The 27768-nt window shown below is 48.9% G+C and overlaps 1 protein-coding gene across 4 annotated transcripts; it reads right to left on the reverse strand.

The window, feature by feature from the left end:
* Positions 1-19419: 19419 nt before the first annotated feature.
* Positions 19420-26956, reverse strand: Plekhf1 (pleckstrin homology and FYVE domain containing 1). Of its 4 annotated transcripts, none has more exons than XM_034488809.2 (2): positions 26866-26956; positions 19420-20931 (listed from the first exon to the last, which is right to left on the reverse strand). In XM_034488809.2, exon 2 carries the CDS (start codon positions 20913-20915, stop codon positions 20076-20078), a length of 840 nt encoding a protein of 279 aa, XP_034344700.1. In that variant the 5' UTR covers positions 20916-20931; positions 26866-26956; the 3' UTR covers positions 19420-20075. The 4 variants fall into 4 exon arrangements, with proteins under 4 accessions (XP_034344700.1, XP_034344716.1, XP_076788575.1 ...); XM_034488825.2 differs by having other exon boundaries at positions 26812-26896; XM_076932460.1 differs by lacking the exon at positions 26866-26956 and adding an exon at positions 26053-26189.
* Positions 26957-27768: the final 812 nt, after the last annotated feature.

Here is a 27768-nt window from a genome sequence, read left to right on the forward strand (position 1 = left end):
GTGAAGGAATGATAGTCTGTTTTGCAAATATCACTCTGGACAACTTTCTAAGTCTGTGCAAAGCAATGAAGCTGAGCCCCATACCTAATGACATGGAAAAATTAAGTCAAACAAACCAAGAAGTAAAAGTAGGAAATCCTTAGATGAAAAATGTACAATAACTTGGGCTAGAGAGATGGCTCAGTGGTTAAGAACACTGGCTGCTCCTCCAGAGGACCTGCGTTCCTTCCTAGCACCCACATGGCTGCTCACAACCATCTGTAACTCCAGTTCCAGGGGGTCCAATGCCCTCTTCTAGCCTCTGAGGTCACTGCATGCACATGGTATACAAATAAACATGGAGGTAAACTCTCCTAAAGACAAAATAATAAAACACTTTTATTTATAATAAATATGCAGTGAGCACATGTGATGAGTTGAGCTCCATCATTCCTTTAAACCAGAAAGGACTAGAGAAATCTCAGCTTTTAAGACTGTTCTGCTCTCACAGAGGACCCTGCCATGGCTCACAACCTCCTGTAACTTCAGTTTCATGGGATCTGACGCCCTCTTCTGGCCTCTTTAGGCACTGCACTCATGTGCACACACCTACCCACAGACACACATGCATACATATAATTACAAAAAAATAAATCTTCAAAGCCATGAGGAAATTCAATTCCTAAACTACAAAAATGGGAAAAATTATATATGTATACACACACACACACACACACACACACACACACACGTGTCAGTGAGGCTGGAAAGAAATTAGAACCTTCCTTCAGTGCTGGAGGGGGTGTAAAATGGTACAGCCATTTTGAGAGGCAATTTGACGGTTCTTCCAAAATATTAAACACAGACTTGCCAAGTGACTCAACATTTCCACTTTTAGGTCTGTACCCAAGATTATTGAAAACACATGTCCACACAGAAGCTTGCTCACAAATATTCATTAGCCTCCTCACTCAGGCAGGAAAAAAGACAGAGAGAAAACAAAGCAAGAAACCTTATTCAAAAGGTAGAGAGTAATAAAATGTGATGTTTTAAAAAATATTTTCTATTATTAGTTTTCATTGTGTGTAGTGGGGGGGGGGGCATCTACAGGTGAGTGATCCTAAGGCCCAGGATCCCCTAGAACTGGAATAGCAGGCAGTTGTGAGCTGATATGTGGTGTGGGAATTGAACCCTGGTCCTTGGGAAGAACTCTTAACCACTGAACCATCGTCCAGCCCCCATATATAATATATAACACTCAAAGGACTATGACCTCATTATCAATAGGAACTAAATGTAGATGCAATGGTATGGACTAACCTTGACAGAATTATACAGAATGAGAAAACTAGTCAGAAATCTCTCATGCTGTATGATTCCCTGTATATAAATCTGGAATAGGTAAATTCACCAAGGCAAAAAAGAGGTTAGTACCTGCCTGTTGGGAGCCGACTTTTAGCAGAAAGCGGCTATCAGCTTTGCAGCCATCTTGAGCCATGTACCCTGACATGAGACTTGTATTACAATAGCCTACAACAGCTGAGCACACTCTGATAACATCTTGCTTTAGATACCCAGGACTTACCTTAGGTGTGTGAGATTAAAGGTGTGTGAGATTAAAGGTGTGTAAGATTAAAGGTGTGTAACTTAAGGGTGTGACTTAGAGATCAGATTTAGAGACAAGACCTAAGGGCATGATTAAAGGTGTAACCAAAAGGCATGGCTTAGAAGTGAGACATATAAAGGTGAGAGGCAGACAGAAGAGAGATCAGAGAATCAGACACTTTAGAGAGTACAAGTAGGAAAACAATTTGGAGTAACAGAGATTCAGACACTAGGAGTAGGAGTAGACATTAGACACTTGGAGGAGAACAATTGAGTACAACTAGGAACTAGGAGGAGTACAACTAGGAACTAGGAACTAGGAACTCAAGACTTGGGACTTGGACTAGGAAGAGAGACTGAAGAATAAACGGGATTGAATCACACTCTGTCTGGTCTCCATTCTTCGAGTTCGTCCTCACTCTCTCTCTTGCTGAACCCTGACCCGTGGACCAGAGCAGCTTGGGCCGGGAAACAGTGGCCGCCAAGCGGGGAGTGGAGAGGGCCTCAACATTTTTGGCCGCCCAAAGTGGGGCAGCTCGGTTCTCAACATTTTTGGCGCCCAAACAGGGACTAGTTCGGGGGGGGGGGGGGGGCGGGGGGGGCGGGTCTCAACACCTGCCCAGAAAAGGAACACCTTAGTAGGGGGTCAATGATGTGTGTGCTGAGAAATGTCCTGAAATTATATAGTGCTGATGACTGCCCCATCTTAGAAGCCACCAAGTGGAATGCTTCTTTAAAGATTTGGAACTGTTTGATCATCAGCTGGTGGTGCCATGTGGGTGGTGATGGAACATTTAGGAGCTGAGGTGGAAAGAGATGGCACAAGTAGATCCCTAGGCACTGGTCTTGAAGTTTACACTCTCTTCTGATTCCAGTCAGTGATCTTGGTTTCCTCCTTTGCCAATGGACACCCCTGCAGGCTGCACAGAGCCACTCCTGTTTCTCTGTTTTCCACTGTGATCATGGCTGACTTATCCTCTGAAACAGAAACCAAACTCTTTTGTCCCTAACTGGTCTCAGTTGCATCTTTTTGTCTCAGCATGAAGGTGGGTGTATTTTAGGGGGTGTGATTTACATCTCAATGAGAGTGTTAAGGGCTGGAGAGGTGGCTCAGTGGCTAAGAGCACTGACTGTCTTCCAAAGGTCTTGAGTTCAATTCCCAGCAACCACATGGTGGCTCACAACCATCTGTAATGGGATCTGATGCCCTCTTCTGGTGTGTCTGAGGACAGCTACAGTGTACTCACATAAAACAAATAATGAATAAATAAATCTTAAAAAGGGAGAGAGAGATGGCAGCTTTTCCTGAGGACTGGGTTCTCAGCACTCACATGCTGGCTCATAAGTGTCTGTATCTCTACTTCTTGGAGAACTAGCACCCTCTTCTGAACTCCATGGGGACAAGGTACACATATGATGAGCAGATAGACAGTGCAGGCCAAACACCCAGAGACATAAAAATAAACATGTTTTAAATTAAAAAATAAGTCTGTGAAAACACAGCACAGCCCCACTCTGGCTCTCTGCTCTCCAGCCCCTCACTGCTCATCTCTCTTCCTTTGTGAGAGGACTCCTCAGGGAGATTTCCAGGGCTCACTGTGCCCAGCCTGTCTCCTCCATTCCATAGTCCTACTGTTTAGTCTGGAAGTGTCACATGGAGACCACCACTCACATGTGCAATTGTCAAGAGTGTTTTATTCCAGGAAACAAGAAGACTGTATGCAGGGGTCAGCCACTTACAAAAATGGCAATGACCCCAGACAAAGACACACAGGCCTTTATAGTGAACTAGGTTTAGGTAATCTAAAACTTCATTGGTAGATGCTGTAGATGTCACATGGGTCAGTTTGTGATTGGCTTTTGTCCAGAAGCATTCTGGACAAAATGTGGACTGCATTCTTGTGTCGTGATTGTTTAATCACAGGATGAGATGCCCAAAGCATATAAGGCTGCCCAGCCTTGAGACCATGCTTTCCATTCACAGCCAAACCAAGCCAGAGTTGCCCACACTACATTTGTTCTTTCTTGAAACAAGGCTGAGCCACCACCTTCAGGTGGCAACATACAGTGTTCTTGTGCTATTGGTGCCCTATCACGCCCTGAGATATTTCTGCCTCCTTGTGGTTGCCTCCAGGCTGTTCATTGGATGGGGGATTCTATGGCCCTCTTTCTGGAATTCATGGTCTGTTCCAGAGCTGGTGACTTATGGCCTAGTTGATGGGACTGATGACTTTGGGGGTTTTATGGTCAGTTCCTTGTGAAATCAAGCCTGGTCCTAAAATGGAGTTTCTGTTGTCCTCCAGCAGTCATCTTACTGAAGACTTCCATCTCTGGCCTCCATGTTACTAAACCTGGGCTAGGTCTCAACTTCATCTTCCTTGTCCCAGGGGGTAGCATGGTGCACACTGATTCTGCTGTAATTACCTGGCTTCTGGACACTTCCTCTGCATCTTTCCCCTAAGATGGGGTCTAGTGGCCCTGGATGTCCTGAAACTTTCTATGTAGACCAGGCTGTCCTTGAACTCTCAGAGGTCTACTTATCTCTGCCTCCCTAGTGCTGAGATTGAAGTCATGTGCCACCACACCTGGCCCCTCTCCCTGCTTCTTACTTGTGGTTCAGAATGTGAGTTCTCACAGATATTTCAGCTGCCATGGCCCCTACTTGCCCACCATGACAACATCTTAGCACTCTGGAACCATAGACCCTGATAAACTCTTTCTTATATAAGTTGACTTGGTCATGATGTTTTATCAGAGAAACAGAAAGTAACTAATACACGAGTCCAAGAATCATTTTCTGAGCAGATTTCCTTGGAGGGAGTGGCTGCTCATAAATGAAGGCAAGGAAAGGAGGGGAATTCCAGGAAAGGACTGTGGAAACCAAGCTCAGCTCCTTCTTCTTGCAACTGCAAGGTAACCTTATGGTTGTACTGTAGGAACCAAAATGTGAGATATTCAGGTCTCGGTTTAAACTTAGAATTTCAGGTCTTGGTTTGAACTTAGAATTCACTGCCCAGGGTGCATTCAGGTGCATTCCTTAGTCAGAGGACACTTGCTGGATTAATTTTCAGAGGAGGAAGGGAGAAGCTGATTAACATTCCTCAGACCACAGGGAAGGGAACCCACCTGTGGGTGGGGAAGGCCCAGAATATGGAGACACATTCCAGGATGGCAGGTGGTCAGGAAGCTGGACCCTTAATGTAATTAACCTGGGAAAAAAGACAACACTCATTGTCATAAAACTAATGTGTGAATCTTTGTCACCTCACCTAGGAAGATCAACCTTTGTGGTCCTTTGTGGTTACCCTCTGAACTCTGTATAAGAACTGCTCCCAGCTTTTGTTCGGGTTTATCTTGCCTGCATGCAAGAGAGCCCCAGTGCACTGGTATCATTAAACTTCATGTTGTTGCAGCAAATCCTCTGTCCCTGTGTGATTCTGCGGGAGCACATCCCCTGGTCTGGATCTTAGAGTCCAACAATACCTGCCTCCATGTTCTTTGGCACATAGGCTGGGCTCGGGTAAATCATGTGATGTGCAAGTTCCCACCTTCCCTGTAAAGCTGTAAGAGTAAGAATTCCTTTCCTTTAGGGGACTTGAGGGGCTCCTTGTGTTGCTGTAATGGTGGCTCTCTCCCCCATGTTGTTCCTCTTAGAGCCCATCGTGTGGCTTCTGATATATGGCCACATCTCTCCTGAGGCTTTCTCTGGTGTAGAGGCTCTCTCCTATAGCACACGCTGAAGGGTAACACCATGCCAGCTTCTTCACTGGGAGCCTGCCTCTTTATTTCTAATTACTCCACCTGAAACCATAGCTTCAGTATCCCCCTCCCTGTCTTGTTCTTTTTCCATAGAACTTGGCATCTGTAAACATGGTACTGTACCTGCCTGCCCCAGGTGGCTTCCTGTTACTGTGATAAACACCACAAACAAAAGCAACTTGGGAAAGATAGGGTTTATTGCAGCATAGAACTTATAGTCCATCATGAGGAGAATCTAGGGTAGGAACTCTCAGAAGTTGAAGCAGAGGCCATGGAGGGGAGCTGCTTCCTGGTTTTCTCCTCAGGCCCACTCATGGTGCTTTTTTATACAACCCAGAAATACTTGCCTAGGATGGTACTGAAAGATAGGAAAATTTAGGTTGACCCTCTGAACCCTACCCTTAAAGCAAAGACATAAAGCCTGTAAGTCAAACACTGTGGCGCCTCAGTCCCAGGAAATTAGTTGACCATTCGAACAGATGGCCCTAACTAAACAAACCCTGAGATTATTGGTGACAGTAAGACCCCCAAATTAGGGAGACACTTACTCAAGTCTCGGGAAATCGTGGCCACCCAAGAACTCTCGAAAGACACTGTACCTGGATGCAAATGGCAGAGGCTTTATTAGGGAAATAGGCCGGCAGTCAAACCGCAAGCTCTCTTGCAAGAGCAAGCAAGGTTTGGCACTGAGTGATGGGTACGGGGTCTTTTAAAGAGCAAAACCACAAACCAGGGGAGTGGGGAGGGGGTGAGGGGTTGCCAAGGATACATAACATAAGAATAGTGATACATTCCAAAGAAACCCACCCTAAAAGGTTAATGGCCATGGAAATTACCCAGTACAATCATTTTCTCAAAAATGTGGTTTCACCAAGTCACTGCCCTACCTTGTATTCTCACTAGCTCCAGCTGTAAAGCCACAGCCCTGTCATTGTGTTTTTACCACCTGAATGACTTTCACTCCTTACAGCCAGTTCCTGGAACTGGCCTGGCTTGTTTCAGAGAAAATTTTCCATGTCCCTAAAAGAACTTAAAAGTATATATTCTATAAAAATGATTTTTATAATTTTTCGTTCTTCACCAGGATGCTAAAAGTTTGAGATAAGCCTTACCCCTTTGAACTGGAGCTCATGATAAATAGTGTGAAGCTAGTCTGAAATAGCCAATTATAAAATGACTCACCATCCATCTTAAGAATTTGAGATAAAATGTATCAATGACCTAGTGACCTGTTCCCCCTCCTTCCCCCTTCCCTAACTCCACCCCCATCTGGTTTGTAGATTCTCCCCTTAAAAGCTGTAAAAATCCATTGCTGGGGGCTGAATTCCTCTACCCCTGTGTGGGCTAGAAGTGAAGGAGGCCCTAGCATGCTAGTAAACCTCTTGCTATTGCATCAAGCCGTGTTTCTCGTGAGTGATTTGGGGTGCATCTGCAGTTCTCCAGGGATCGTGAGGTCCTTTTTGTTTGGGCTTTACAGTATCACCCACAGTGGGCTGGGCCCTCTCCCATCAATTGTTAATTAAGAAAATCTTTCTCTAGGCAACAGTGGCTCATGCCTTTAATCCCTGAACTCAGGAGGCAGTGGAAGGCAGATCTCAATGAATTCGAGGCCAACCTGGTCTACAGAGCAATTTCCAGGATAGCCAAGGCTATACAGAGAAACTTATTTCACAAAACAAACAAACAAACAAACAAAAAACAACAAAGAAAGAAGGAAAAAAAGGAAGGAAAGAGGGAAGAAAGAAAGAAAATACTCCCACAGATATGTCCAGTAGCTAGTCTGATGGAGGCAACTCTTCAAAGTTCTCTTTTGCCAGGTGACCCAAGCTTCTGTTGAGGTGACAGACGCTAACCAGCACATTGTCCCTCCATCCAATGAAGACATCTGTATCCAGGGAACAAATGTTGAGATAATCTCTTCAGTTTAGTAAACTACAAAGCACACCAGCTGGGCTAAACTCCTATGGAGAGTCATGTGCCTCAGAAACATCCCATTCCCTCTTTGCAGGAAGTCTTCCTAGCATTGGAGAAGATCCTGGAGATAGGAGAGTATGGTGGGTAGTGGAGGGGCAAAGGCAGATCCTCCTGCTCTCCCCACAGGGCTCCCTGGAATGAAATGAAAAGAGACTTACACCGCAGGGACAGTCACAGAAGTTACTGAAAGCCAGGTGGCACAAAGGTCAGGAGATGGGAATGTGAGCTTCTGGGTCTGTGGGATGACGTTGGGCGATGGTTAGTGATCAGCTTTCTCTGGAAACTGAATGAACCGCTGGAGAAGAACTAATGGACTGTCCAGGCACTTTTCTTTCTCTGAGAGAGTGTGTGTGTGTGTCTACCTTGGGGGAATGGCCTAGATCAAGCTGAGAGAATGTCCTTGGATGTCTCACACGATATCTACCACTCTCCAAAGGCCTTTATAATCATCACCAGTATACATAGTTGTTGGGGGTTAAATTCCCTGGATTCCTTCAATAACAGACTTCTAACTTGTGTGTCTTGTCTCTCTCCCAACACCAATAAGCCCCCAGGAGGGAGCTTTGCCTGTTTAGTTAACAGCAGATGTTTGTTGAATGAATAAACAAAAGATGGAAAAGCCAGGAGGTGATCCTCTCCCCTTTCCCATTGCTCAAGTGCCTCATAAACATTCATTGTCCTTTTGGAGGCTGGCCAGGTCCCAGCATGACCTTGGGATCAGGTAGACACTCATGGGGGAGAAACAGTTACCTTCCAGAGAGGGAAGGAAGGCAGACTATCACAAGACAGGATCTGAGATTGGACTTCCAAATGTAACCAGAATAGTCACTGGGCAAAGGACTGTAATACTGTGGTGTAGTAGTTCAGGTGATAAACATTCCTCTAGGCTCAGGCATTTGAAGATGTCACCAGTGGGTGGTGCTGTTTGGAGAAGTTTAGGAGGTGTGGCCTTGCTTGGAGTCCATGGGGTTTTGAGCGTATGTAGCTTCACTCTGCTTTGCCAGTTCCCTGTTTCCTGCTTGTGATTAAGATGTGACCTCTCTACTTGCAGTTCCTTGCTCCAGGCCTGCTGCTTGCTACCATGCCTCCCAGATAAGTGGTATACATGTCTTTAATTCCAGCCCTTAGGAGGAAGAAGCTGTTGGATCTCTGTGAATTTGAGTCAGCCTGGTCTATAGAGTGAGTACCAGAGCAGCCAAGGTTATAGGGCGAGACCGTGTCTCAAAAACCAAAACCAAAACAAAAAGTTAGCTTGGGGCTAGAGAGATGACTCAGTAGCTAAGAGTGCACATTAGCTGGAAGTGGTGGCCCTTGCATTTTTATCTCAGCACTTGGAAGACAAAGGCAAGAAGATCTTTGTAAATTCAAGGCCAGCCCAGTCTATATTGTGAGTTTTAGGCCAGCCAGGGCTGCCTAGTGAGACTCAGTTTCAAAAAAAAAAAAAAAAAAAAAAGTACATACTCCTCTTGCAGTGGACCTGGATTCAGTTCCCAGTACCCATGCCACGTAGCTCATAACTTCCTGGAACCACAGTTCAGGGGATCTGATGCCAGTTCTGGCCTCTGAACCATATACCCCTCATTTCCACAATTAAAAACAATAAAAATAAATCATTTCAAAGATGTATGTGCTTCACTAGGGGGAAGAGAGAAATTAAACCTAGTGGCTCAGACTTGGAATCCCAGCTCTTCCGGAGGCTGAGATGAGAAGACAACAAGTCTACTGATTGCCCATGCAATTTAGTGATCCCTGTCTCAAGGTAAAGTGACAGAGGGCTGAGATGTAGCTGAGTGGTACCATGTTCGCTTGTCGTGTAAGACACTGGGTTCCATCTCCAGCCTGCAAAAAGAACAGAGACAAAGAACAACTCCAAGCCAGGGCTGATGGCACAAACACATCATTCCAGCCACCCAGGACACAGAGGCAGGAAGATGACAGGTCCAGGGCCTGTGTAGTGAGTCCCATGCTAGCCTGAAAAATTGAGTGACCTGGCCTCGGTCTGTCTCTCATTCTCTCTGGGTCTCTCTTGGTCTTTCTTGGCCCCTGCTCTCTCTCTCTCTCTCTCTCTCTCTCTCTCTCTCTCTCTCTCTCTCTCTCTCTCTCACACACACACACACACACACACACACACACACACACACACACACAAAAGAAAGAGGCCAGGGGCACAGGTCAATGGTAGAAAGTTGATCGAACATGAGCCCAGTGCCACCAAAAATAAAGAAACTTTTCAAGGAGGGAAAAAGGAAAGATGGAATGGGGACTAGTGGGATGGACTGACCCTGTTCTGTCCAGTATCAGGCCCCCTGCTAACACTTCCCAGGACTTCTTTGGAGACACAGATTTTCTCCTCCTACTCCATTTGTGGAACCAATGTGCACAAGTGCAAGAGGGCTCAGGATGCTGAGACCCAGTGGGTCTGCCAGGAGACAGGTCTTCCTGCACTGTTATTTTTCTATGTTGAGCGGGATGGGAAGCCTTTGTATCCTCAAATCAAGTTGTATCTGAACTGTTTCTTTCTGGGCTGTGACTCATGGTAATTGGCTCAGGAGGCACAGAGACTGTGGCTTTGTGACTTGAATAAAGAGATCACTGTGTCCATTGTGTGTTTGGACACAATGTTATCCATCTATCCGCCTTGAGCTATTCATTGTTGGATGGATTTTTTTTTTTTCAACAGAAATCTGCACAGGATTGGAGAGGTGGCTCAGTGGTTAAGAACACTGGCTGCTCTTCTAGAGGACTCAGGTCCAACTCCCAGCACCCACATGGCAGCTCATAATTGGCTGTCACTCTAGTCCCAGGGGATGTGATGCACTCTTCTGGCCTTTATGGGAACCAGGTAAGCAAGTGTCACATACATGCAGACAAAACACCCATAAAGAGTAGAGTGAGACAGTGAGGGTGTATCTGTACCCCAAACAACCCAGCCCACTTGCTATTCTGGAATCTTCTGAGACTCACAGTGACACCTGCTGATGTGACCTTAGGATCATGTTCCCTGACACAGGGGACCCTACTCTGTAGGAAGGTGAGGTTGACTCTTGCAGACTGAAGATTTCTCTGGTTGTTAAGACCTAAGTCAGGTGCCTGTTTCCAGAGCCAGGATAAGGGTGAGGTCATCCATGACAAACCACAAGGCTCGGGGGAGGAAAGAGGGCTCTCAGGGGTGATCTTTCAAAGAAGATGGATGCTCACTGGAGCCTCTGTCCTGTTCTACAATCTCACTCCCAGGAGAGATGGGCAGGGACTGTGAGCAGGGGACATTTCCAGGTAAGAGTGGATAAGTAAGAGGAAGCCTCACACCCGTCCCTGGTGTGTAACCTGCACCCTTCAGCTCCCGGAAAGTGCTTTGTCAGCAGTCCAAGGGCCATGGAGGACAGGGCTCTCACACAGCTGCCTTCCCGGAGAACTCTGGAGAACTGGCCTCTCTCCTGATCTAAATTTCATTCCCTCACTGGACTGGCTCAGGAGAGACCCAGGAACTCCCCCAGGCCAGCAAGAAGGTGACTGGCTCAGAGCTGGGAAAGGTCAGAGGCTTTGCTTCTTGGGAGTGGGAGTGAGGTTCCCCAGCTCCCCAGAAGTCTTTGCTGCTGTTTGGAATCCAGAAGCAGATATTTGACTGTGCTCAGGATTTTGGTGATTTGTTCCATGGGTTTCCACAGCCAGGGGTTACCATGGCGCGCTCTCGCTCTCTCTCTCTCTCTCTCTCTCTCTCTCTCTATCTCTCTCTCTCTCTCTCTCTGTGTGTGTGTGTCTGTCTGTCTGTGTGTCTGTGTGTCTGTGTGTGTCTGTCTGTCTGTCTGTGTGTCTGTGTGTGTGTGTGTGTCTGTGTGTCTGTGTGTCACTGACTTGGATACTAGGTTCAGCTCCTTGCCAGCTTGGGAGCCACAGGAAGCTTGCCAGCAGAAAGGACACTCTGAGAGGCCTGTTCTTTGGAATCAGACATCTTCCAGACTCTCCATGACGGTCCAATGATTGAAATTTCGACTTGTTTTTGCACCAAACCGTCTGGCTCTGTTTGTGGTCCTGCCTCTGCCATCCCCCACCTCCACTCAGTGCTGCCTCTCTGTTGTGAGCTTGGAACACTTTGCTCAGGTCAGCCTAGGAGGCTTAAGTGGGAGAGCAGGAGATAGGAAAGGCTTGGTAAGACAGAAGACAGTGCTGGTCTCAGCTTATTCTCTTTTGATCCCAGTGTCAGGAAGGGGTTGAGTGTCTGTTCCCTAGGCCTAGGCTTCCTAACCCTAAAGATGCAGGGTGAAGGGAAGCCTCAAAGTCACTGGGATATTCTTTCCTTTCCTGGACCAGACCTCCCTGGAGAGGTGCGGGGGGACTTAGGTGACAGGATGCCTGCCTAGAATCCACCAATGAGTGAGTGACTGAGGATGTCAATAAGTTTGAAAACCTTACTTAGAGTTCAACAGTGAAGGGTTTGGCGGTGTGTGTGTGTGTGTGTGTGTGTGTGTGTGACTTAGCAGTACAGCTTGCATTCAATCCATCATCAAGGGACTAGTGACAGGACTTGGGGAAGGGCCTTGCCTAGAATCTAGCAGTGAGGAACTGGGGCATGGGTTAGTAACAGACCATTCACTATAGTGAGGGCTAGGTTCTATGGGTCAGTGGTAGGATGCTTGCCTAAAAGCCACTAGTGAGGGGATTGGAGGTGTGGCACAGTGGCAGAGCTCCTGCTTAGAATCCTTTGGTGAGGGTCTGGGGCATGTCTCAGCGGGAGAGTCCTTGTCTAGAAACTTCCAGTGAGGGTCCTTGAGGTAAGCTTGGGAAGAGAGTACTTGACTAGCATGCATGATCTCCTAGACCCATCTGTAATATTTCTTTCAGGATGAACCAAGGTCAGATGCTGTGAGACAGTTTGGGAGCAGGAAGGCAGACAAACAGGTGAGTCTAGAGGTCGGGGCTGGAGCTGAGAGGGAATATGGTGTGTGTGCATACAGATGTTCTCTCCTTCAGGGTAGGGACTCCACCTAACAGGGTGCTACACAGCCTGGTCAGTGTTCACCCCATTGATCTTTCTGGAAAGTCTTCCACTCTGCCCAAAAGAAGCCCCTTGAAATGTACAGACTCCATTCCTGTGAAAGTTTCCCTATTTACTGGTGTGTCACAGATTCCTGGACCTGCAGGGCACTAACAGATAGGGTATTGCAGACTATGAACATAGCCAGGCAGCAGCTTTGGAGAACTGGTTTGTTTACTGGGGGTGGTCATGGTGGTAGTGGTGATAGTATTTATGCCCTGGGGAGATGGCCAGGGTCTCTGGCGCAAGATTTGAGTGGCATGTACCAGTGGCCAGGGCATGGGTGTTGGAAGATGCCTCATTTACATACTCAGGGGCTCCTGGGGTTGGGTGTACCTCATAAAGTCAAACAAGGAATGAAGCCCTCTGATAAGTGTTGGGTAATAAATTTCTTACTAGGGTTGATGCTGTGGGAGGTGGCTTGATGTCGCCAGGTTGGGACAATGGAAGTAGCCAACTCCTGCAGTCCTCATGTTTGAGGTATTGGGGTTGAAGCTCTCTCTACCCTTTCTCCCTTCCTCTGTCACCCTGGGACCATTTTAGTCCTAAACACACATAGCAGACAGGAGTTTCTGGACAGATTGCATCTGTTTCTCTGATAGGCGGAGGCTCAAGGACTTTCTTGGAGCTGTTATCTAGGTGGCCACCTGGGGACTTCTGCCTCTCTGCCTTTCCTTTAAACACAGCAGCAACAAGTCTGCTGGAGGAAGTCTGATCACCCACTGGGATTGGGCCCCCCCCCCCCGCCCCCGAAAGAGTGACTCAAAGGCTGACCCAGTTCTCAGTCAGAATCTGAAGTCTTGGGACAGGTACAAACAAGGGTAGCCACTTCCCCTTGGCCTGCTGGTGACTGAGGCCTCTAGGAAGTGGCTCCCCAGGCAGGGGCTGGGGAAGGGGAAGAGCTACGGCTGGTGTGGACCTTTCCATAGGGTAGAACATCAGGTTCTGACAGTCCCCAAGCTTAAGCCTCAGCCTTTGCCCCTGTCTACAGAGGTCCCCACTTGTGAAAGCCCACATCCTCCTTGTATAGGCTCTGCCTCAGTCCACGCATGCTCAGTAGGAACAGAATGCAAAAGATGGGGCTGGTGTGGTGAAGAGTGGTCTGCCTCAGCCAGGGCTGCTTTCTGGCTGCCTTCCACTCCCCCTTTCTGCCCAGGCCCCTCTAGCACCTCTGTTGTGCTGCCTTCCTGGATGGCAGGCTCGCCTATCTATGTCTCCTGCTCTGCTTCCCTACCCTCCTATGAACTGTCCCAGTTGGTCCCCTGTGAAGCACTGGACCATTGCAAATGATTCCTTTGAAGGTGGCATCAGTACCTCCCCTAGCTTCTGGGGCATCATGGGAAATGTGGTGGTCTCAATGAGAATAGCCCCCAGAGGCTCATATATTTGAATGTTTAGTCATCAAGGAGTGGAACTTGTTTAGGTGTGGCCTTGTTGGAAGGAGTGTAGTCCTCTTAGTGGAGGTGTGTCACTGAGGGTGAGCTTTGAGGTTTCAAAAGCCCTTGTTACCAGCACGGGTCCTGTGGTTTCCCACCCACTCCTGCCTGCTGCCTTCTGATCAAGAAGCTACTTCTTCCGGACCATGCCTGCCATGATGCTCTGAAACAGTAAGCACGTCCCAATTAAATGTTTTTCTAAGTTGCCTTGGTCATGGAGTCTCTTTACAGCAACAGAAAAAAACAAAACAAAACAAAACAAAACAAAACAAAACAAAACAAAAAAAAAAAAAACAGTAACAAAGACAGCTCTCAAAGGCTGTGTGCATCCACCAACTTTGCCCACACACTTGTTCTGCAACTAGCACCACCTGCACTGGGCAATCTATTGCACACTCATCACCAATGGAGATCCTGCTAAGCTGTCCTCCCTCCAGCCCAGGTCTCAATGAGCCTGGCTACCCCAAGGGAGAAGTAGACACTGCGGTAGGTATGGTGGGCACTTCTGCTCCAGCTTGTGAGGGAAACTCACAGTGGGTGTCAAGAAGAACTTACCCTTCTTCTGGTGAGAGGACAGGCCACCAGTTCTGAGACCCCCAGGCATGACTTAGCTATTGTTACCTTGCTGTCAAGCACACCCATGGTGTTTGGGTGCCTTCCTGGTATGCTGGTATCATTTTCTTTGAATGAGACTCTGAGGTGGGAGAGCTGGCTCAAGTGTCAGATCTCCCATTGAGCAGGGGGACCAGTCACATTGTCATAGAATGGCTGGACTAGTGAAATTTCCCTGCTACTCATGCAGGTGGGTCCTTTAACGCACAGCCTTACAGCAGGGTTTGTTGTTGTTGTTGTTGTTTAGTAGTAGAAAGTCTAACTGGGGTGAAATGACAGGTCAATGAAGTTTTGACTTAATTCCTCAACTAATAACCAACCAACTCCCAAGGATTATAAGCACCACCACCTCATGACTGAAGGGGCAAAGGAAGGTGGATCTCTGTGAGTTCAAGGCCAGCCTGAACTACAAATTTTAGGCCAGCCAAAGCTAAAATGAGACCCTGTCTGTCTGTTTGTTTTCTGTCTGCTGTCTGTCTGTCCTCTGTTGAGTCAGTTGACTCTAGTCCTCCTGTCTATTTTTGCTTTTGGTGTCATATGGAAAATCATTGTGTATGCAAGTCTCATGAAAGTCTGCTGGGGCTTACAGTGGAAGGAAAATGGACTCCTACAGGTTGCCCTCTGACCTCCACATGGCACATGGCACCCACCCCTACACAAATAAATGTAACAATACAATACATTCTCTCTCTCTCTCTCTCTCTCTCTCTCTCTCTCTCTCTCTTTCTCTCTCTCTCTCGACAGGGTTTTTCTGTGTAGCACTTGCTGTTTGCTTTGGAACTCATTCTGTAGACCAGGATGGCCTCAAATCAGAGATCTGCCTGCCTCTACCTCCCGTGTGCTGGGACTAAAAGTGTTTGTCACTATGCTTATCCACTTTTATTAATTTTTTTAAATGAAAATTTAATAAAACAAACAAGAACCAGTATCCCAGTCCTCATGGATACCAAGATAAAGCTTGCTGAAGCATGCTCTTATTCTGAGGTGCCAATACATTTCTCCTTTTTAGGAAGCTCTCCTAAGGCCATCCTCTGAGACTCGACTAGGTTCTGTTTGACCTGCCCATCTCTTCGTGGAGCACAGATAGACCCCAGTAAGTAGGCACCAGCATTCACCCTCATCACCACAGAGACAGCATTTCCGGAGGCCCAGGATCCTTTGCCTTCTTCTCCACCTTGGAAGACCACATTTGGGAATCTGTAGGTTGTTTTGTTTTGTTTTGTTTTTCAAGACAGGGTTTCTCTGTGTAGCCCTGGCTGTCCTGGAACTCACTCGGCTGGCCTCGAACTCAGAAATCCACCTGCCTCTGCCTTCCAAGTGCAGGGATTAAAGGCGTGCGCCACCACTGCCCAGCAGAATCTCTAGTTCTATGTAAGAGTCTCCCTCCTTTAATAAATGTGGCACCTGGAAGTACCATGGACAAATACACAGGCTAGGAACCCCGACCTTGCCCCTTGAAAGGCCTCTCCTGTTGTCTGAATCCTGTGTGAAGATTGGAGTCCACTGAACTGCAAGAGCAGTCCCTAAAGCACTGGGTCCCAGCTGTAACCTTACGTACTGCTCCAGTGCTCCCTCATCAGGGCTGGACCCTGCACATTTGGTTCAAGCAATGCTGAGGTCCAAGTTCCCATGCTGTCAATCAGGGTTCTGGCCTCAGACTCTTTCTTGTCTCTCTTCATTACCAGGAGGGGCAAGGGCAGGCTCCTCCCAAGGCCCCAGGGCTGCCTGAGAGTCACATGCTCTTGGCAGGGACAGTATCCACACAGCTGGGAGGATACATTCCAGGGAGACTCAGCTGGCAGGACAGTGGGTTCCTGTGTCCTTGCCAGGCCTTGTGAGCAGAGTCCTGGACAAGAGAGTGAAGCCTGGCCCCAACCCATGAGACATAGTGCTCTTGGATTCTGTTGTCTTTCTGCCCAGAACTGGGAAAATAAGAAGACATCAGTAAATGGCTGAGGTACTGAAGTCCATCCTGAGAACTCCTGAGCCACCGGGTGGGGTGGCAGTCAGGGGCAAAGGTCAGAAGTATAGCCTTGACTTAGCCCTCAGCACCTTGGCTGGAAGTCCCATTGAGAACGGCCCATTCGTGAGCTGCTGCCCAGGCAGGCCCCTCTCAGCCTGTATAGCATGCTTGCAACCCTTGATCCCAGCTTGGCTGACCATGTTGCCTCAGCAAGGGACTGAGGACAGTCTCTCAAACAGGTCCATCCCTTCCCAGGCTCCATTCTATGCCCACATGCTAGATTTTTTCGTGTGTTGCATTTATACGTATGTATTGAAGACTTTGATCATACCCACCCCATTTCCTTCTCTTGCTCCCTCACTGGCCCCTTCCTTTTCCTAAATACTGCCTCGACTTTCACATCTTATTTTTTATTTTTATTTAATTTTTTTATTATTATTATTTTTGTTTTGTTTTTCGAGTCAGAGTTTCTCTGTGTAGCCCTGGCTGTCCTGAAACTCACTCTGTAGACGAGGCTGGCCTCGAACTCAGAAATCCCCCTGCCTCTGCCTCCCAAGTGCTGGGATTAAAGGCGTGTGCCACCACTGCCTGGCAACATCTTAGTTTTTAAAAATTAAAATCTGCCTATGAGAGAAACTTGTGGTCTTTGAGTCTGGCTTGTTTGGTTTAACCTGGCAATCTCTAGTCTCTATGTTTCTCTACAAATTACAGAGTTTCCTTCATGGTGTTTGAATAAATCTCCAGTGTATATACATTACATTTGTTTTTATCCATTCACATGCTTATGGACACCGAGGCTGGCTCCATACTGGCCACTGTGAATATTGCCAGAATAATGATGGCACCTGAGTGCATGCTGACGATCCATCAAACAGGGCCATCCCCAGTGGTTTGGCTTGCAGGGAGCCTGCACAGTGACTTCTGTGGTGATCACACCATTACACCAGGGTACAAGTTTCCTCTTCCATGTATCCTCACCATTTTGCTTTCTTACACATCTTATTTCCAGGCCTTCATTCCTGCAGTCTGTTCCCCACTACACTTCAGCAGTTTCGGGATACAGGGTGCCGCCTGGTCTCAAACAAGAGTCCAAGACAAAGGTCATACTGGGAGTTCCCTCAGTATCTCAGTAGATAAGAGTCAGAGGTGGGAAGGAGGCCAGGGAAGCCCGCCCACCACCACCTGCAGAAAGGGCAGAGGATGGGCTTTTGATAAGACTCTTGTTGGGAAGACTGGCTGCACAATCCCACACCTGTCCACCTTTCCTGGCATCTGTCCACAAGTCAGAACAGTCTTCAGAGCAGAGAGCAGACTGCTGCCTGTAGAAGCCTCTGTGGTTCTGTGGGTCTTCTGTCTTTTGAACTCCAGCATGCTTCTCCAGGACACACAGACCCCTTCCTCTTCAGGGCCTCGATACTAGTCATTGCAAGTTCCTGGAATACTGTTTTTCCACTGGCACAGCTCTCCCTCTCCACCCAGAGGATGCCCCTCTGCACCTGGTACCAACCTCAGCCCACCTCTAGTCTCCCTTCTCAACTGACAGCTGAGCCAGGACCCTGACCATTTTAGCCACAGCAGTGTCTTCGACATCTGGAAGGGAACACAAGTCTCAGTAGCTTAGCATAAATAAAACTCCTTCCCAAGGTTGTTGACCATCAGGGCCTTGTGGTCTCCAACATCTTAGAGTTTGGAGAAGTAACATCCTAGTCTTAGGTCTGTGGGAGAGGGAGTCAGTTGGAGCTCTGGGATGAGGGATGAGCAAGTTCCCATCGTTCCCATCTCTCCTTCCCACAGAGCCACATGGCCCTCCACAAGCCTGCTCCAACCACTCAGGCTCCTGCCACCCTGCTTATTTTGTCTAGTGGCTAAGGATCACTTCTATACCTAGTCAGCCTCAGACAGTCCCGTCTGTCCGTGCCTTTTATACCCTGAGGGTTTCCAGGAAAGGAAGGTTCCAGGGGAGTGAGGTTTATTGGGCAGCATCCCTGAGTGGAAAGGATGGGGCTGCCTGGCCTGGGCTTCTGAGAAGATGCCAGCTCTAGCTTCAGGAAGTTATTTCTTCCCTGAGAACCTGCCTGGCCCTGTGCCCTCTGCCCAAACAGGAGAAGCAGCCTGAACTAGTTTGCGTGGCTGACAGAGGCTACAGAGGGAAAGGGCTGCAAACAAACACTCCCCAATGGTCCCTAGCCTGTCACTGCCAGTGCAGGAAGGGTCGTAGGCAGCTCCTGGGTACTCCATACTGAGACCCCCTCAACCACAAGTCTGTCAACTGCAGACTTTGGGATTTAGAACCCTACTAATAGGGTTCACTATACCAGAAGTTGGAGGGGAGCTTTCCTAGCACCCAAGTCCCACGTGTAGCCAACAGTGACCCCACTCTATGTATAGGGACTCCAGGCAAGGCCAGCCAGGTACTGGGCAAAGACTCATTCTCAAGACAGGGCTTTTATGTAGCCAGGGCTCTGAGTCCTGGGAGTACAGGCATGAACTGTCACGCACACAGCTTTACAGAAGGTCCCTGAAGCTCTACAGTCAAAGGCTGGTGGATTGCTCCCCAGGCACCATCTGCAGGGGCTTTGCAGGAGACTACACAAGGGAGTCTTCATCCCAGAAGGATAAGGCTGAGCCAGACGCTGTTGCCTTTATCCCACCCATTTATAGTCCACAGCAATGAGCAGGGTGTAGTGGTGCACGCTTGTAATCCAGTACTAGGGAGGCTGAGGGCAGAGGATCTCAAGTTTGTCTCAGCCATATGTAGCAAGTTCTTGTCTCGGAAGGAAGGAAAGAAGAAAGGGAGGGAGGGAGGGAGGGAGGGAGGGAGGGAGGGAGGGAGGGAAGAAGGAAGGCAGGCAAGTAAGCAGGCAGGCTATCAGAGCAAGAGTATGGAGCTCTGTTCTTGGGGAGCCAGCCACCTGGGTGGCATGAATGTCTCACTGGGTGGGGGACATTTCCAGGAATGTCCAATGTAGCAGTGTCAGTGATGGTTATCCCCAGCACCATGGTTTCTACCCTGGACTGAGCAGTGTCTTTAGCTAGGGTACACTTAGCAACCAAAAGACTTGGTACTTCATTCTTGTTTATTGGTAAGTCAGTCTGGATAGGGTTTTCCTCCCTGAATCTAGAGTCCTAAGAGAAAACACTGATTCTACTGACCGCAGACAGAGATGGGTCAGAGACAGGACACATGGGCACCAGACATTTGGTGGTGACAGGGCAGAGGCCTTGATGGGCTGGTCTGGGCTCAGGTTACGGGTCACCTGGGCCTGAAGGGCACACACAGTACATCTAGGGTCCGGCTTGGCCGGACCCAGTGGCCAGGTGGTGGTATCTGCATGCTGACAGATGTGCGGGCCTCAGCCCTCATGGGCTGCACCTGTTAAAAGGCTGAAAGTGGGAATGGAGTCTGAAGCCCGAGTTTCAGAGTGAAGAGGACCCCCAATTCTGGTCTAGTCTTTCCTCTTCAACCCTAGTCTTAATGCCTGGGGCACCTGGTCTGGTTTAATTCCAAAGGGCAGCAGCTATAGCCTGGTCATAAAGGACTACATGTGAAATGGAAGGCAAATTATCTGAGAATTAGAAGAGGGCCCAGGAGGCTGCTGTCTAGCAGAAAGGCACTAGTAATGGCTCTGGAATAGCCATCTGTCACATGCCCACTGCCACAGGAAAGGGTTCCCGGCAGTGGACTAGCTTGATGCAAACACTCTGCAGGCGAGGGTCAACTATGGAAGGCTGACCAGGAGACCCCAGAAGCATAGAACTCCACCTGAGTGGGCCAGTCACTATCTCCACTGCCCTCTCTGTCCTCATCGGAGTCATCGTCATCGCCACTGGATGCACCACAGACAGTGCCACCTAGGTGGGACAGCTGCGGTGGAGAGCCCCCAAAACTCTCCTTGGCCTCCTCCCTCCGCTTCTGGGCGGCCAGCTCTCGGTAGCAGAGGCTGCAGACACGAAGGGGCTTGGGAGAGAGACGTGGCAACAGGAAACGCTCCTTGGAACACTCAGCACAGACCACAAACCCGCATTTGCGGCAGTGGTGACGCCGGGTGAGTGCCGAGAAGCGTGTCTGCGTGCAGCGCATGCAGATGTCCGTGGCCTTGTCGGGGATCCAGGGCGCAGCGTGTTCCGTGGTGGGCTGGCGGCCTGTGGCCAGCAGCTGCCTCCGCACACACTCTTCGATGTGGCTTATCCATTCCTGACGCTCCGTGGTGGAGGCTGCGGACACCACAAAGGACTTCTTGGCTGTCTTGATCATCCAGCGGTTCTTGGCCTGCAGGGTCTCCGGCAGCGGCTCCAGAGTTACCTCTTCCAGGGGAATAATATGCTGGCTGCGGTACTTGCGTTTGCTAAGCACAATGCTGCCGTACACCAGGATGTCGTTGAAAAGGAAGAAGATCCGAGGCTTGGCCTTCTTGCGGCACTCCTTGGTCAGCACACCCTCGCCTAGGAGCACGCGGCCCGGCAGGGCCAGCGGCTGCCCCGATGCTCCAAAACAGCTCTCTACTGCTGCAATCCGCTGGCTGTTGATCTCTGTGTTTGCCAAGTGGTCCACCATCTTCTCAGCAGCTAAGCTGTAGGAGGCAGACAGGAAGGCCATCAGCTTTGCCCATGAAGTCAGAACCACACTGCTCACTGCCCCCCCCACCCGCCCCCCAGCTCGCTCACCCACCAAACTAGACAAGCCTATTTATTATTCCACTGTGCTTCAGCAAGCCCACTAGCCTCCCAGGTACAGAAACCGAAGTGTTTCAAAGGTTGACCCGGAAAGAATTATTGGGGGTGGGGGGTGGGGTGGAGGGTGGGTAGGTGAAGGGGACTCTCTAGCAGGCCGCATGTGGAAGGCGGACGGCAGTGGGAAGACAGTCATACGGACTTAGCTGTAAGAAGTAAGACGCCCAGGAGCCCTAGGGACCTTGCTAATAGGGCTCACCTCAGGCACGCACGAGGAGCAAGGAAGCTGGAACAGGGAGCCTCCAGCTCCTCTCAGCTGGTCTGGGACAGTCTGTAATCGGAAGACGGACGGTGCACATACGGAACAGTGTCTGGGATCCAAACAGATCACGGACTCTGCTACCCCTCATTTGCCCAAGGTATCCAACTATCTGTTGTGGGTGGCGAAGCTCACTATTGCGATCCATGTACTATCTCTAAGCCAATGATGATGCTATCTCATTCCTTACACAAACCCTGGAAGGTCAGAAAACCCCCTGCCCACCACCCCCACCTTACAGGATGAAAACAGACTCTAGGAGTTAGTTGGGGGAGGGGGGGATACAGCTCATGCCACACCACCGCCTCTGTGGAAGGTAAGGCCCACTTGGGTTCTCTGCTGATGTACTAGGCACTAAACCCTAGCACACCACACGCTAGCTAGGACGCCTGTGCTGTCCAATCCCACCCTTCTAAGGCCAGCATACTCAGACCTGAAGGGTACAGAGATGTGCCTCACTTCCTTGTCCTAGCCTTTAGACTTGGCATCTCCACTAAGCTCTAGGTATGGACAGCCCCTTGCCCACCCAGTAATCAGATAAGTTCTTAGAGTCAACACTAAACTCTATGTTGCCCGGGCCCGCTCTTAGTTTTTTCCATCATCAGAAACATCATCCACCCAGTGGCTCAAACTCTAAATCTAGTCTCCATCCTTGAACCTCGTCTTTCTCACACACGAATGTCTCAGCATGAGACTCCACCACTGCACCGTGCCATCTTGCCTCGCCTGAAAAAGGCTATTCATGTTGGCCCTGGTTTGTGACCAGCTCAGCTCCTAGTTGTCTTTCAGAAAGATTCTCCATTAACCTCATCTCAGGTAGCTCTTTCCAGCAATGGCAACTAGCCAGAGGTCAAATTTGGCCCACAGCCCATTTTTTTGTTTTTTTGTTTTTTTTTTTTTCAAGACAGGGTTTCTCTGTGTAGTCCTGGCTGTCCTGGAACTCACTCTGTAGACCAGGCTGGCCTCAAACTCAGAAATCCTCCTGCCTCTCAAGTGCTGAGATTAAAGGCATGCACCACCACTGCCCAGCCCACAGCCCATTTTTATAAATACATTTTTATTCTAACATGGCCGTGCACATTCATGTATGGCTGAGCTAAGTGGCAACAGAAATCACATGACCATGAAACCTGAAATACTGACAATCTGTGACCCCTTCTGCAAGATGCCACCCTGCTTTTTGTTTTCTTTGTTTGTTTGTTTCCCTTTGTGATGCTTATCAAGACTTGGTCACGATGCTGGAGAGATTGCTCGTCTGGACAAGAGCCTGCTTATAAACCTGAGTAGACCCCATGTCAACCAACTGGTGTGCGGAGGATTATACTCCGCTGCGGGGAGGTACAGTGAGGGTCCCTGAGGTTTGTTGGCTAGTTAAGATACCTGAATTTGTGAGTGTCAGCTTAAAAAAAAAAAGAGCTAGGGGGCCTATACTGTTTTTCCAGAGGATCCACGTTCAGTTCCCAGCTCCGAACCTCCTCAACTCCAGCTCCAGGGAACCCAGTGCCCTCTTCTGGATTCTGTGGGCACTTTCACTCATACTTGCTTATACCCACCTGTGCTGGCTACTCCTATGGCTGCTTGAATTATCTAAAAGGAGGAACCCTCAATTGCAAAAATTCCTCCCTAAGATCCTACTGTAAAACATTTTCTTTCTTTTTTTTTTTTTTTTTTCTTTTTTGGTTTTTCGAGACAGGGTTTCTATGTGTAGCCCTGGCTGTCCTGGGACTCACTCTGTAGACCAGGCTGGCCTCGAACTCAGAAATCCGCCTGTCTCTGCCTCCCAAGTGCTGGGATTAAGGGCGTGCGCCACCACCGCCCGGCGTAAAACATTTTCTTAATTAATGATTGACAGAGGAGGGCCCAGTCCATTGTGGGTGATGCTATACCTGGGCTGGTGGTCCTGGGGGTCTATTAAAAAAAGCAGGTCAAGCAGGCCAGGGGGAGCAAACCAGTAATCAGCACCCCTCCACGGCCTCTGCATCAGCTCTCGCCTCTATTCCTGCCCTGTTTGAGTTCCTGTACTGACTGAACAGCAATGTGGAAGTATAAGTAGAATAAACCCTTGTCAATTTGCTTTTTGGTCTTGGTATCTCACTGTATCAATAGAAACTCTAAGACACCACCCATATATATATATGGGTGCCACCAAGAACAACACAGAAACTGGTATTTTCCTGTCCAGTCACTGCACATGTCCCCTCTATTGCTTCCATTCAATCCTTAGCTCCAGCAAAACAGAAGCTTTTTCTTGCCAATGGCTAGATCAGCAATTCTTAAAACTGTGCCATGCATACAGTAGGTGCCATGTGCACAAACCTCTCTTTGAGACTCAGCTCTTATCTATTGAAAGGGAATAGGAGTGAGTTGACCTCTTACCACATGCGCACGCGCACACACACACACACACACACACACACACACACACACACACACACACGGATTTCTAGGTCACCATACCGTGGATCTCTATGTGAGACTGCCTGTGGGAATCTGGAGGAGGGGGCAAAAAGGGAGGGGATAAGAAGTCAGCCAGGGGAGACACTGAACCTCTTCAGTTCCGTTTCACCTCCACTTTAGGCCCAAGTGCCGTCCACACCACCTGATGGAACTATTTTTAGTTAGCTGATCTTGGCTTCAAACTTTGTTTTGCCACATGATCATCAGTTCTTGGCTGAGGGACAATATGACAAACCCAAATGTGCCTGCATGCTACCTTCAAGGCCACCAGGCACTGTGCTGGAGGCCAACGTGGATAACATTTCACTGTAAGGAGGCCAGAATGGCCCAGGGGCAGGAGGCCCAAAGGCACAGTGACTTATGGAGAGCAGAGTCAACTGAAACTCTTAGGAGCAGAGGGAAAGAATGAAAAACAGGGTTTTGGGTTGGAGCACTGGCTCAGCACACTTGCTGCTTTTCCTGAGGCCCAGAATTTGGATCCCAGTACCCACATTGGGTGGCTCACAACTGCCTGTTAACTCCAGCTCCAGGGGATCTGACACATTCCTCCAAGACATTCCCATACATGTGAGTGACATTCAGTCACACAGACACATGAATAAAAATCAAAATAAATCTTAAAAAAAAAAAAAAAGAACCAACAACAAAACCCCAAAGGCCCAGGCTCTCCTCACACCATGGATAAATGGACCAAGAGGAGTAACGAACACTTGGTGGGCTGAAGTAAGCATTTCCAGGACGGTACATACAACTGAATGTCACTCAAGCAGAAAGCACACGATGTTTCACACCGTTAAAGAAGCCCGTCTACAACTAAAAACAGGAGGAGATCCCATACCCATTGGAAAGTTCCTAGCAAAGAAATTCCAGTTCGTGCCAGAATGGAAAGGTGGGAAGAGCGTGGGCTGCCGCAGGAAATGTCAAGTGCCACAGCCACAGGCTGGGGACATGCCTCAGTGGCTCTCCATGCACTCGCAAGGGACCCAGGTTTGGTTTTCAACACCCACATCAGGTGGCTCACAGCCACCAGTAACTCCAGTCCCAAGAGCTCTGCATACGTGTGGTGCACAGACATAGAAACACTCACAGAATTAACAACTACATCTCGAGAAAAAAAAAAAAAATGACATAGCTATGATGGGAGACAACCTGAAGACGCTTCCAAAAATTAAAAATAGATTTACCATACACCTTTCCCACTCTGGGTCTATCTCCGAAGGGCTGGAAGGAATAGCTATACTCGTCTGTGTGTGTTTACTAAAGCCAAGAGGCAGAAGCAAACCAAACGCTCATCACCAAGGAACACATGATAGCCAAGGAGAAAAGGTGATTTGTAACCAGAAACTAAAAATCCAGACCCAACGTGACCCATTGCCAGCCTTCCTTAATGCAGCCTTAGTGAAATACAATCACATTCAGGCTAACACAATCTATAAAACGTATCTACTCTCTGGCCCCTTACACATGCAAATGCACAAGACACCTTGTGCAACCACACGGGCTCTGTCCTGATGCAACCCCTCATCTCCTCTTGCTCACTGAAGTACAGCCCTTAAGAGAGGTCTGGGGCCCTGAACCCAGGAAGAAGTGAGGTACAGGGGGTAAGAGGTGAGGTTACAGTGTCAGGCAGGGCCTGTTTTGCAGGTTCACAGGCCAGTGTGAGCATTCCAGGAGTTATTACAAGGGTAGTAAGGGAGTGGCACCACCCAGTTGAGTGAGTCACTGAGACTTTCTAGAATCTTCCTCCGGGAGAACAGAATAAGGAAAATGAACCCTTAGGTGCCACTTTTTCGGCACCTACTGTTTGCTAGGTACAATGTTAAGCACATAGCATGGCTGTCCCCACAAGCTCCTTCAGTCACCACCCTAGAACCTCAGCAAGTGGGCCCAGCTTCCAAATAAATTCTGAGATTAGGAAGAAAAACTTTGGCCCAGGGGGCATTCCTGTAATCTAGCATCTGGGAAGATTAAACAGGAAGTTGGAGAGTTCTAGGTCAGTCTGGACTATACAATGTGACCTTATCTCAAAAACCAAAATCTTTTGGGCAACATAACTCAAAAGCTAAAGCTGTTTGTGGCCTGGTTCCATCCCGGGAACTCACAAGATGAAAAGGAGACAATAACTTCTGAAAGGTATGCCCTATTAAACCAAACATCACGCCCCCACCCCCACCCCCTTCAAAAAAAAACCACGCCCAGGATCAGAAGTTCTTGAAGTCCACAGTGTGTAGTCTTTCCTACTTACTGCCTGACTTTGGTGTCTTTTCTCACCGCATGGGTGACCAGTCCCATCCTCAGGACACAATGCCAAACCCCTCCTTCCTTGGCGAGACAGGGCTGGCCAGGTCCCAGTGCTCAGGCAACTAACTGGCCTAGCCACTCTAGGCAGCTCTGAGGGCTGACGTGAGCAGGACGCACAGCAAATGAAGCACTTCAGCTTACAAAAACCGCAGGGATCTAGCTAGACGCCAGCACTGATGGCCCCTCCTCCGCGGCCTCTAACCCGGTGGAATCTGGTATCGGTTGTGTTCAGATTCCAAGGCCTGCGCCCTCTCGGGCGAGCGCACACGTTCCGCAGTGAGTCTGAATTGCCGTTTCCCTCTTGCTGAGGCCTGGGGACACTTCTCTATTGCACTCCAGTTTTTCCCTAGGGGAGTCCAAGCCCTGTTCCACCCCAATAACTTCCTATATGAAGAATCGCAAACTTAAACTCTTCAAGGTCCCAAATGGGAGGCTATTGAAAACCGTCCCTCCTAACCCAAGGCGCCTCTGGCCAAGACGTGATTCCCGGAACATCATGATATAAAGTGAGGGCAGAGACCCTGCAGAAAACCCTTCCCCGACTCGCAGCTCAAACACAGCCCTGGGACTTAGTGGCCCTAGAGTCCCAGCTGTCAACCCCTCCCCAAGGAGCCTTTACAAGTTAGCAAACAGCGAGCACCCTTTGCTCCAGTGGAGCCCCAGATGAGGATTCCTGAGGCCACCTCTACCCGCAGCTGCAGACCTGGCATGGTGGAGGGCGGAAGGGGAGAGCTCTCCCTCGCCGTAGCCTGCTTACCTCCCGTAGGAACCCTTGCGTCTGCACAACCGGTCACCGAACTGGCGCTCGCCAATCCTCGCGCCGCCCACGTCTCCGGGTTCCAATTCCCTGGTCACTCCCCTTCGAGGACCTCTGGACCAATCGGAGCCCTGGCACGCAGGCGGGGCCGGAGCCGGCCCGAGTTCTTTAGAAATGTGCGCGGGCGTAGTTGAACCGCTGGACAGTAAACGGGTCAGCGCCGGTTGTGCGTGGGGATTCGGGGCTGATCCCTGCTTGGAGTCCGGTTGCCAGCTTTCCTGGCAGCCACACTCAAGACTGAGTCGGCGCGGGTCCGAGGGACGGTCTGTGAGGGAAGCAGGCATGACGGGATGGTGGACCCTCAGATGCCCCTGCTATCATGATGGCTATCTCTTTTCAGCAACGGTGACACGCATTTTATTAAAGACCAACACAACTTTATAATTTTTTCCTAGTGGAAAATGTCAAAAGCACACGGGAGGAAATAGATGAGTTTAGTGGACCCCAGGTATTCATCGTGTAGCTCCAACATGAACAGGTACCCCTCCCTGACTGCTGGTGACATTAAGAACTCAATTCCAAGGCTGCTTTCCTGTCTCACCTGACCCCACACAATCCTGGTTCCTAAAAACCGCTAGGTTTCACTCCCACCCTTAGCACTCTCCCTCCTTTGTCATTTCAGTTTCGCCTCCTCACAGAGGTCTCCTTGGCTACAAAGCAGCTATTCTCAACGGCATCCATTTATTTTATTATTATTATTATTATTATTATTATTATTATTATTATTATTATTATTATTATTATTGTCTTGTTGTTATTGTTGTTATCCCTGGCTGGCCAGAAATTCTATATGTATCCCTGAACTCATAGAAGCCTTGCCTCAGTCTCTAGAATGTTGGGCTA

This window comes from Arvicanthis niloticus, chromosome 1 (assembly GCF_011762505.2).
Source record: "Arvicanthis niloticus isolate mArvNil1 chromosome 1, mArvNil1.pat.X, whole genome shotgun sequence".
NCBI lineage: Eukaryota > Metazoa > Chordata > Mammalia > Rodentia > Muridae > Arvicanthis > Arvicanthis niloticus.